This window comes from Syzygium oleosum, unplaced genomic scaffold, assembly GCF_021117445.2.
Source record: "Syzygium oleosum isolate NSW1041296 unplaced genomic scaffold, Sole_v2.1 Sole_v2.01, whole genome shotgun sequence".
Lineage (NCBI taxonomy): Eukaryota > Viridiplantae > Streptophyta > Magnoliopsida > Myrtales > Myrtaceae > Syzygium > Syzygium oleosum.
Genome location: NW_026607485.1, coordinates 32,729,652 through 32,741,396, shown reverse-complemented (window position 1 = coordinate 32,741,396; position 11,745 = coordinate 32,729,652). Strand labels below are relative to the sequence as shown.

At 43.1% G+C, this 11,745-nt stretch overlaps 2 protein-coding genes across 2 annotated transcripts; one reads left to right on the top strand and one right to left on the bottom strand.

Annotated features, from left to right (window-relative positions):
- Positions 1–2,673: 2,673 nt before the first annotated feature.
- LOC115682510 (NASP-related protein sim3) lies at positions 2,674–7,942 on the bottom strand. Its single transcript, XM_030606750.2, has 6 exons — positions 7,478–7,942; positions 5,622–5,872; positions 3,926–4,129; positions 3,746–3,836; positions 3,314–3,584; positions 2,674–3,227 (listed from the first exon to the last, which is right to left on the bottom strand). Exons 1-6 carry the CDS (start codon positions 7,804–7,806, stop codon positions 2,904–2,906), a joined length of 1,470 nt encoding a protein of 489 aa, XP_030462610.1. The 5' UTR covers positions 7,807–7,942; the 3' UTR covers positions 2,674–2,903.
- A 2,905-nt stretch (positions 7,943–10,847) lies between these two features.
- LOC115682527 (uncharacterized) lies at positions 10,848–11,639 on the top strand. The gene is given in 2 exon segments (XM_030606766.2): positions 10,848–11,059; positions 11,062–11,639. Coding segments are annotated over 2 exon segments (618 nt in total). The 5' UTR covers positions 10,848–10,915; the 3' UTR covers positions 11,536–11,639.
- The last annotated feature ends 106 nt before the right edge of the window (positions 11,640–11,745 follow it).

The window sequence follows — 11,745 nt, the reverse complement described above, 5'->3', positions numbered from 1 at the left end:
AGACCCAGAAACAAGAACATGCTTTGCTCCTATAATCTGTGCCATGGCCATGTTCTCTCCTACTAATCCTCTCTCGAATCCTAGAATCTGAGTGGGTTTTAGGGCAACTTTTTTAGCGCCTGAATTTCAAAACCTACCTCTCTCTCTCTCTCTCTCCCCGTGAGTCTGTGTGGGGGCATGCTGTCATGGGGTTATCTTAAGACAACATCAAGTGGGTTTTAAAAACAAATGCTAAAAGAGCACGAGAACCACCAGAAACCGTCCAAGAAAAAGCACCAGAAATCGATGATTGAGTTCATGCATTATATATTAGCACAAGGCACTCTGCACAAAGCTTCAACTTTTGAATATTGTACATGCATATGAGTAGCACACACTGATTCGAGCATTATTGGTCAATTTACGTTGACCACGCTCAAACCCCATCATTATTCCGTCTCTGTCTACCGGCACACCAGCCTTCTAAGCCAAGCATCGAAAAATTAGAAAGTGCGTAATAAAACAAGGACACGATGGTATCCACACTGCTACGTTTCTTCTCTCTCCGTTACTTCGTGCTTCTGATTTCATTAGCCCCACCAAGACCCCAAGAACGTTGGGACTTCTTGCATCTTGGGGAGGTCTCTCACGCCTTACTTACCTGCACAAAGTGAAATCATAGGAACATGGTGAAATTGCACAAATTTCTCGTTTTGGCGAGCAAAAAGATGAGAATAAAGATTGAAAATAGCATGACCTTTTGTACATTTTCAGTCGAAATGAAAATTAAGGAGATGTCTATGAGAATTAAAAACACACCATTCAGTTGTGCTCTTACATCAGATCGGCCTCTAAAGTCGTAAACTGGGGTAAAAACTAGTGCACCTAAGCAAAATCAACATTGATTCACGGCCTTGGGGGTTACCTACCTGAGGTAAAACTTCCTCTGCCCTAGAGAAAAAGAAAAACGAAAAACCAACACGGATGCTGTTAAGAGTGACATGCCAGATAATCACATCTCCTAAGCAAACTTCCAATTTCTTTTCGCCCCAATCTATGTAATTTCTATGAAAGATCACGTATACGAAACCGTACCGGCGGAAGACGAAGCCGATGCTTGCCCCACCGACGGCGAGGGCATTACGACGCCGGGCCACGAGTTGCACATGCAGTGCTTGCCCTCCTCGATGCTCTTGTAGAGGGTGGTCAGGTGCTTCCCGCAGCCGCCCCAAGTGTACTTCCCACACTTCTTGCAGTCAACCCTGTAGCACATCGTATCGACGCTTCTACACAATTTCACAAGACACTTTCAATGTAGAACTCATGATATTCACTTCCCCTCAATACCTCTCCATATATAGCGAATGCCGCATCATGGGAATCATCGAGCTCCCGTGTCTTTACTGAAACAACTAGTCTCTTTGTTCATATCTTCCGAGTTTTTTCTGCGCACAATGCACCATTGTGACTCACACTGCTTTGTCCACTTGATCAACGTCCTTGTCTGGTCGCTTGAAGTCATGGATTAGGTTAAATCCTCGTTAACTCCATCAAGAATTGGACAGTAACATATGTTGGCTTGTGGGTTGTCAACAAGACGCTATGGCATTGTAAGAACCTCATCAGCTCAGCCATTATTCTTATCATCCTTCTTTATCAGTACAAGTTCTCGTGGCACAGGAAACAGCCGACAAATCTCCAACAAATCTCCAATGGATGTCGATGAGCGCAACGGAAGGCCAATGAAATTCGCAGAAGGGACCTACTCTTCTTTGTTCTTGACAAGTTTCTGTCTGTTCTTATTTCCGCAGCATGGCATAGAACTAAAAGATCACTCGTGGACAATCTTGCAGACAAAACAGAATGGCCTTACGTCACATCACTTTTCCGTTATCATGTGTTTGCTTAGAAAAAGGCTCACTCGCTACATCAAAATCAAAATTCCCTCTTCGGCGATAAGGCAAAAATAATATCTACTTTGTCCTTGTTACTAGCAAGTGCCGTATGCCTTTCGTCAACCTTGAAGAGTCCGCACCACATCGAGCAGATTCACAGCCCTCGGAACTCCCGTCGCATCGTACATGGTACGTGCCTTGACGAATTTGAAAGTTCCGACGTGCAATCACCCCTTAATTTACTCTGGAATGATCCATTAAATCTAGGAAAACTTGGGGGCCGGTTCAAGACCGAGTGTTTCGACTTACACGAGAACAGTTCAACAGCATGATCTGGACACTATGTTCACGCACACGCAATACTCCAACAAAGGAAACAAAGACGGAGAAGACAAAGACAAAGCAAGGCAGATTATGTCGTCCAGCATTCCAAGTAAAGCAAAGGAGAAAACCACCTGGCACGACAGTAGGCTTCAAACTTCAAGAAAGAAGAATCAATAAAAACCAAACCTTCCCTTCTGACCAAGCACGCACAGGCCACTACAGTTATTTGAGCCTATTTCTTTGACTCATTCGAAGCCCAACAGGCAAAAGGGTATCGTCCTGCTTAAGACCTTATAAACAGGGGGTGCTTACTTGGAACGAGACTGACTAGCATTTCCCAATCATGTAAACAAACTAAAGTAGAATCACATGAACAAACTCAAAATACACTGGAGGAAGGTAACTGCCACTCAAACATTTCCAGGAGCGTTGTCTGATCATGAAGTTGGAAAACTGGTTTCACGGGACAATTGCCTTTCCACGCGAATTTCGTTCGAATTATCCAAATGACTTTCCAAGATGTGAGTTGTAAAAAAACAAGGATCCTCTAACAACAGACAGAACCTAGATGCAGTCAATTAAGTATGCAGTACAGCAATTAACCAAAGTTCACAATTTAAAAAAGTAACCCGTTATAGAACCTCCAAATATATGCTAGGCTGCAGGGTTGAGCATGGACTATGTCACATTGGGAATCAAACAGCTTCAGGAATCATTACTATCTCGTTTCTCCTCGGACGAATCAACTGCAGGTTTCTTCGTTGGGCCAGATTGTGCTGTCATTGACACTCGCTTGACGCCTCTTCCAACCACACCAAGATGTGTGACTCCAGCAGCACCATTAGTGTGAGCAGTGGATGCTGTCGGGGAGTCAAAATCTCCATTGCTGTCGACTGTTCCTATACGAGAAGAGCTCATAGCAGCTGAGGATGCCTTCTTCTCAATCTCTTTCGCCTTGGCAGATGCAATTCCAAGAATTTCAGTCAGAATCGATGTCGGATTTGCAGCGAGCTGTTGCAGATCTTCCAACTGCATGCCAAGAAGCATACTTTACACCAGAATACAGGAAAAAAGAATTTTATAATATAAAATTCCTGAAGAAAAAATAAGCTTGCCTTCTTTTCCAGCTCACTCGAGAGGCCATTTAGTGTTTTGATCTCAGCTTCCTTATCTGTTGAAGCCTTGTCTGAAGGTGAATCACTGGACGATGGGTTGACACCTCCATCTGATGAACAAACAGCTGAAAGTGCTGATTCAGAAGAAACCTTCACTTCATCCATTAGACGTTGAACCCGCGATTTGCAGATAGATATAGCCTTCTGGCAGTATGGTATGGCTTCACCTGGCTTAGAGCCAATCTCCAAACACAAGCATATCCGAAAGTTTCTAATGACATAAGGTTAAGAAATTGCAAATAAAGGCTCAATTGTCCAAAGCTGACATTGTGAATTCAGATATAACTCACAGAACAAGTTCAGAGAATTATTGGTATGAACATTATGAAAAAAGATCTTTCATGCTTAGAACGTTAATCTAAAGTAGGATACATTTCCGCTATCTGTCGACTATCTGGTTCAACCAGTTTCTCTAGAATGGATAGAGCTTTTTGATAGTCACTGAGAGAAGTTTCGATGTCCTCTGCATGGTAACCAGAAACGACGACAATAGTCAACCACCTTGTTCAAATAGAGAGCAAATTACACAGCCAATGATAAAATATGACCCACCTCTTTCCAGTGCAACTTCTGCCAGAGCTGACAGTATGTCCACCTTCTCAACTGTTTCGACAGAGTATTTTTCAAGGATTGCCCTTGCAATATCCAGCATTTTCCATGCCAAGTCCAGATCAGACTCATCTTCATCTGCTTCAGCAAGATCCTCAGCATCAGAATCCTCATCATCTTCTTCTTCTTGGTCCTTCCCTCTAGAACCTATTTAAAGGGTAACATAAACGGTAGGCCTTAACCATATCTGGACATCAGCAGGAAAAGAAGAAAGAAATGCTTCTCACTCTGCCTTATCACCCTAAGAAAAAGCGCAACTGATAAATATAACAGTGTTCCAACATACCTCCCTCAAATATCCTGTTCAGCCAACACAACTTCCATCAAATTACTCATCTAAACAGTATGACATTAAAGCCTGAATGACACCTACTGATGCTCAGTGATGACTGCCTCTCTACTGCCGAGTGCATGCAGAAAACAACCAATCCTTTACTCTGGAGAAAAGAAAGTGAAGTTTCCCTATTTATTTGGCAAAATAAGGATCGTGCCTAACTCCAGAGGACACAGTCAAGAGCAGATCTAGCAGACAAGACAAGCTTCGAAGTATGTAACTGGAAAATACACCACCAGCATGCCTAGCACTAAGATATCATGTGTCAATTACATGGCTAACGCAGCATCACCAGCCAATCATATTGCTCACTTGAGACGCATCCAACCAGCTTTTGAGTTTTCGAAAATCTCTCTTCTTATTGGCCAATTTCTCCACTGTGTCGTTGCTACATGATATGATCGACGCACTATAATTTTTTCTTAATGAATGCAAAGTACCAGCAAGGAATGCCTGAAAAGCAAGTCATATCATTTGCCTCCTGTATTTCAGGAGGGAAGTCAGATCACAATCATCTTTTTCCAGATTTTTTTTCCTACTAAGCTGACATGATATATGGTAGCATTAAAGTCCTTATCTAACAAATTACTTTCCAAACATCATGAACCGCCTAAAGATGTCTGGGTTGAAAATATATACCGTTTCATCCTTGAAGAAGATAAACCACAAATGTCTGATGCTTTTCATGATAGTTATGCTAATAGCAAGGGACTCGAGTAGGCACCCATAATAAGTAACGAGTATTGGAATACTGGTTAACAACACACTGAGCATCGTCTAGCTTGCACTTTGGGCCATGTTGCCTGCTAGCACATGAGCACATTTTTAAAGTTTTAAAGGAAGACCTACAAGGCTACAACATTCGGCTTTCTACTTGACTTTCTCTGACAAAGTAACCATAAAACCCCGCATTTAATTGCTTGAACCCCAGATAGTTTCTTATGTGAAGCTCTAAATATTGGTTAGGCATGTAACCAAGAAGCAAGATATTTCTAATGGATCCATTATTGGGTAGCACAAAAAACCAGTTATCATAATCCAATAGTACTATTCCTGATGAACATCCAACTGCCCTAGAGAGAGCTTACTGATTTTTCATCGATAGGTGCTGCGGAAGAGATGCGGTGCTTCGTGAAACTACCCTAGTCCAAAGACCTCCTAGGTAAATCGTGCAGTTGAAGAGCAAATTTCAATGTCATGTATCATGCACTATAAATATAAACATAGTTCATCGACAAAAAGACACATTGTAACAAGAAATACAAAGGAAAATGATGATGCATAAGCAAGACAAATGGCACGTACCATCATCTGTCGCTCCATCCTGATGATGTGAACTTCCGTCTTGATCAATATTACTAGAAACAGAAGCTATAGAAGATTCACCACGTATAGTATTTCTTTCTCCATCTTTATCAGATACTTGACTTTGGGCGTCCTTTTTGGGTACAGTGCCCAATGGATCGGCCTCCTCCTGAGCCTTATATAGAAGTGCACATCCATACTTGTAGTATGAACTGACACACTCCAGGGCGAGTTCTCCATAATGAGCCACCCTAATTTTTTTCGCAAAAAGTTGATGACAGAGTATTCACATGAAGGGCAGAAAAAATAAAGCTGAAGCAACGAATCAACAAGCTACAGGCCCCAAAAACTGAAGATATGGTCAACCTTTGACGCTGAAAGAGAGAATCATTGACAGGTACATAGTTATCATGATGAGAGCGACCCACATTCACAAGTTTTCAATATATCAAAAACTACGCAAGTCACCAAAGGTAGAGTTAGTTGTGCTACGCATTACAATTAGGTCTCCCATTCTTTTGTCCCAAGTCCTAATCAAGGCAAACTCAAACATTATGCACAATACCTTCACATAGCAGAGAGAAATTCTAGAAGTAGCTTCCAATCTAGATAGGTCCAAAGGTCCACATCCATAATTCACAAGACAACACAAGCTGATGCGCAAATTCAAAGATAGCGCGAATGGTGCATACGATCAAATCCGCACCGAATTACTTCTACAACAAGAAAATAAAGGGGCGTGTGCAAATTCGGTTCCCGAACATCTACATAAACGTAAAGAGTAACAGAAGAAGATATAAAAATCACATAAAAGAAAAGCCTCCACATGTATAGCCTTGTTGTCGCGTTTTCAGACATTACTCCCTCTAAACCTTTCGCCCACACGTTTCCGAACAGAACAGAACAGCAATTCTAGCTGATGAGAAAAGACACCAGCACTCACCAACTTCATGTTAGCAGTAAACGCAGCAGAGCTCGACCAGCATTACGGAAAACCAAAATGATAAATAACCCAAATAGCTATCAAGAAAAACAACCACGAAAAATGGGCCGAAAAATAGAAAAACCAAAATTATTTTTGCAAAAAGTTGTTGACAGAGTATTCACATAAAGGGCAGCAAAAATAAAGATGAAGCAATGAATCAACAAGCTACAGGCCCCAAAAACTGAAGATACAGTCAAACTTCGACGCTGAAAGAAAGAATCATTGACAGGTCCATAGTTATCGTGATGAGAGCGACCCACATTCACAAGTTTTCAATATATCGAACACTACACAAGTCACCACAGGTAGAGTTAGTTGTGCTACGCATTACAATTAGGTCTCCCATTCTTTTGTCCCAAGTCCTAATCAAGGCAGAACTCAAACATTATACACAGCACCTTCACATAGCAGAGAGAAATTCCACAAGTAGCTTCCAATCTAGACAGGTCCAAAGGTCCACATCCATAATTCACAAGACAACACGAGCTGGATGGGCAAATCCAAAGGCTGCGCGAACGTTGCATACGATCAAATCCGCACCGAATTACTTCCACGATGAGACAATAAAGGGGCGTGTACAAATTCGGTCCCCGAACATCTACACAAACGTAAAGAGCAACAGAAAAGAGAGAAACAACATCACATAAAAGAAAAGCCTCCACATGTACAGCCTCGTCGTCCTGTTTTCACACATTACTCCCTCTAAACCTGTCGCCCACACGTTTCAAAACAGAACAGAAGAGCAATTCTAGCTGACGAGAACAGACATCAGCACTACGGAGCGGAGCGAACGGAACACAGAAAACCCAAACAGCTACCAAGAAAAACAACCACGAAAGAAATGGGCCAAAAAGAAAAGAGAAAACCGAACCTGATCTCTAGGGCACGGCTGAAGCACTCGGTGGCCTCGACGTAGTTGCCGTCCCTGAGAGCTCTGGAGCCGCCCTCCATCAGCTCGTCCGCGAACCCTAGCGACTTATCCCCGCCGCCGTCGCCGTCGGAGGTCAGGACGGAGCTCTCCGGCTTGTCGCCGCCGCCGCCGCCGCCGCCGCTGCTGCTGTCGCACGCGGAACCCGCCGCTCCCCCGGGAGGATCGGATTCGGCGGCGGCCTGGTGGCCGGGGGGAGGCGGGAGGGGCTCCGGCGAGATTGCGGCCGACGCTTCCGATTTGCTGGAAGCTGCTCCTTCTTCTTCCACCATTGCTGACGCTCTCCCTCTCTCTCTCTCTCTCTCTCTCTCTCTGCGCACGCTTTGATTTTGCAGAAGAAGAACAAGAAGAAGAAGGAGAAGAAGAAGATGAAAGAGAGGGTTTCGGTTCCGTGCGCGCCCCCCCTTCAAAAACCCTTTCCGGCGCAAATTCGTTAAAAAAAAATGTGGGAAATTATGTTCCTTTTCCAATAAAGCAAAAGGGAGACAAAAAAAAAAGGATAAGTGCACTAGAAGTCCTAAAACTTATCACAAAAGTGCAATTAAGGGCTCGTTTGGCAACGTACCAAACAGTGAAAATTTCTGTTCTTTTGTTCCCAGAAATAGTTTGGGAACAGAAATGCGTTTGGTAAACTTTTTGTTCCCGGACACATTTTTGCAAAAATTTGTGCCGAGAAACAGTTTTGGAAGAGAAACAAGAAGTAAAAAAAAGTTACTTCTTGTTTCTTGGCACAATTTTGAGAATCAGTTTTTTTTTCTTCTTTTTCTTTTTTTTTTTTTCTTATTTTTGTGTTGTTCTTCCCAGGTTAGGCCGGCCACGTGACCGGCCATGACCCAGGGCCGGCGAGGGCATCACGGCCCTCGCCGTGCCAACGGAGGCGAGGGTGAGGGCCGGACCCTCGCCGCTGGGCGAGGCGGCCTCGCCCGAGACGGCGAGGCTCGGCCTCACCCACCTGGCGAGGCCGAGCCTCGCCGTCGCGACCCACCTGGCGGCCGACCTCGCCATGGGTCGCGACGGCGAGGCTCGGCCTCGCCACATCTGGGCGAGGCTGAGCCTCGCCGTCTCTGGGCGAGGTCGTCTCGCCCAGGCGGCGAGGGTCCAGCCCTCGCCCTCGCCTCCGCCGGCCCTGGGCTGTGGCCGGCGACCGGCCATGGCCAAAGAAGAAAATGGGTAGAAAAAAAAAATTAAACAATTCAAAAATTATTAAAATATTATTTGGGAACAGAAATTTTGTATAGTTACCAAACGCATTTCTGTTCTTTTCTACTCTAGGAATAGAAATTTTGGTCAGTTTATCAAACGCCTTCAAATACTGAGAAATTATTTCCGGGCACAGAATAAAAAAATATCATTTATGTTCAGAAATAGTTCCTAGGCACAGAATGGTATTCATGCGCACCCTAAGTCCTAAAATTTTCAAAAAATGCAAACAAATCCTAAAACTTGTCATGAAAGTGCACTTGAGTCCTAAAACTTTCAAAAAGTGCAAATAAATCCTAAAACTTGTCACGAAAGTGCAAACAAGTCCTAAAACTTGTCACAAAAGTGCAAATAAGTCCTAAAACTTTCAAAAAGTACAATCAATGGAAGGACTTGATTGAATCAATTTGACAAGTTTTAAGACTTGTTTGCACTTTTTTAAAGTTTTAGGACTCAAGTGCACTTTTGTGACAAGTTTTAGGACTTGTTTGCACTTTTTGAAAGTTTTAGGACTCAATTACACTTTCGTGACAAGTTTTAGGACTTTGAATGCACTTATCCCAAAAAAAAAAGACTCGCACTTTGTTTCTGGCCCCCCGAAAATTCTTGTTTTCTTGTTTTCATTTCAATCCCTGTGGTCTTACAACTTGCGTTAATCAATGGGTTAGTATCACGAAAAACTCTAAATCGATATATTTATAATAAATTTATCCAAATTAATCTTTTGACCAATAAAAATCACAAATCGGTATACTCGCGATAAACATACGTTTTTTTTTTGCTAGAAGCGATAAACATACGTTAATTTCCATTGAATTAGATACAAACAAGTACATACACTTGTGACACATAAAGGGTAAAACACCAAATCGGTACGCCCATCGATTGCCACGTGTCATTCAACTCGGCAATTTAATGGTAAAATTTAACAGAAACTAACGATGGGGTAAATTTATCACATGTGTACCGATTTGGGGTTTCTGTTGGTCAAAATATTAGTTCGGAGTAAATTTATCATAAGTGTTCCGGTTTGGAGTTTTTCGTGGTATTAATCATTACCTATTCCCTCGAAATTCAACCCGTTGAAGCACAGGATTAATGCCTTGTTTGTCTCGGGAAAAATGAATGATGTAAAAAATATTTTCTTAAAAATGATGGCTTGTTTCACTTATAAAAATGAATGAACGAATAATAATTTTATCGTCAACAAAAATTTCAGATATAAATAAATGTTATCCATTGACTAGTTATTTCAAGCGATACATACGATTAATTTTAGGATAACATTTTCCAAGTCATTTATTTTTCGCGAATGAAACAAGGGTCGACAGGCTTCGGCGAGGCCCAAGCAACCTCCGCCGGCCATTTTCGGTGATGGGCAGCGGCGACATCCATCAGTGAGGGCTTATTTCTCCTTCTTTTTGTATTTGGTTGATCCTTTTTAAGAAAAGTTTGAAAAAGAAAATAATAAAAATCGAGAGAGAAAGTAAAAAAAAACCGCTTCGTTAGCATTTCTCGTTTGTCAAGTTGGACAGAGTTAACGAAACATCAGCATTTTTCGTTTGTCAAGTTGGACAGAATTAACGAAAGGATTTGATTGTACAATGTGCGTTTGCTTCACGGAAAATGTAACGTTTTTTAAAAATATTTTCCGGAAAATCATTTTCCAGGGAAAATAGTTAGTTTTCCTTTGTTTGGTGATATATGATCGAAAACATTTTCTGGTGTTTGGATCTCATTTGGAAAATGGTTTCAATCCCATGATTTTATCCGAGGCAAATTTTTTTTTCGAACTTTTTAAATGTTTTTATTTTTTAAGAATAAAAAAAAGAAAAAGAAAAGCAGAAAAGAAGAAAGAAATGAGAAGAAAGAAAAGAATAAAATATTAAAAAAAAAGTAAAGGAGTAAAGGAAAGCAATTCCGAAAAGTGTTTTCATCATTTTAGATTAGAGGATTCACTTTCTTAATTTTATACACGAATATTTTTTTTTACCGGAAAATATTTTCGGTCGACTAATTATTTTCGATGAACCAAATGGATAAAAGTCCGGAACACGGATTCCCGAAAAATACTTTTTTTCGAAACAAATGCACCCTGAAGGACTTATTAATCTATTATAGCATTTTCCGTGCGCTATCACCATTTTGTGGACGTGTGATCAACATGCGTTGGTAAATTGTATGGAAGAACTTGGGAAAGGAAAGGAAGTGATGAACCTCCACCGCACATTCCTCTCTCTCTCTAATCTCTTGCCGTCGCCACTTCGTCCCAACACCACCCACCAGCAACAAGCTCCAGCAGCATTCCAATGGCTTCCACAGCATCCGCTCTCGTCCGAACTCTCTCCCTCCACCAAGCCCGCGGCAAATCCCGCCCCCTCCCCGCGCCCCTCCGTCCCACGCGCCCCGCCGCCGCCGTCCTCCTCCCCGGCCGCCGGCAGATGGCGCTCCTCCTGGCGGCGTCCACGGCGCTGACCGCGGCGCCGCGGCCCTCGGCGGCGGCGGCGGCGCAGGACATCCCGCTCTTCGGGCTGCGGAAGAAGCTGAGGAAGGCGGAGGAGGAGGCGGAGGAGATCGTGAAGGAGGGCTTCGAGGTGGCGGAGAAGGGGATCGAGGCGGCGGAGAAGGGGATCGAGAAGGCGGAGAGGGGGATCGAGACGGCCGAGAGGGAGATAGAGGCCGCGGTGAGCTTCGGAGGTCTGGCGCAGGCGGGTGCGGTGGCCGCGGCGGAGGTGGTCGGGGTGCTGGTGGCGACGTCGGTGGTGAACGGGATCTTGGGGCCGGAGGGGCAGAGATCGTAGAGAATTCGAGCGACAATGGGCTTCTATATTTTTCAGATGGTTGCGTTGGACATTGATTGATTTGGTTCCATTAAGTGTATGATAACGTGAATAATGGCTTTGATTTTTGGTTGTGATACAACCATGTGTCATCTGGTAGTTCTTATGATCGAAGTAATTTACATGTTATGTGGCTTTTGGTAGTGACAAAAATTGGAACATTTTGGCACG

Excerpts from the sequence above, each read along its gene's own strand:
- LOC115682510 (XM_030606750.2), bottom strand. The coding sequence starts at position 7,806 with ATGGTGGAAGAAGAAGGAGCAGCTTCCAGCAAATCGGAAGCGTCGGCC. Across the intron at positions 3,837-3,925 it reads AGAAGTTGCACTGGAAAGAG|AGGACATCGAAACTTCTCTC; the intron begins GTGGGTCATATT and ends GTTACCATGCAG. Across the intron at positions 3,585-3,745 it reads AGTCGACAGATAGCGGAAAT|AAACTTTCGGATATGCTTGT; the intron begins GTATCCTACTTT and ends TTATGTCATTAG.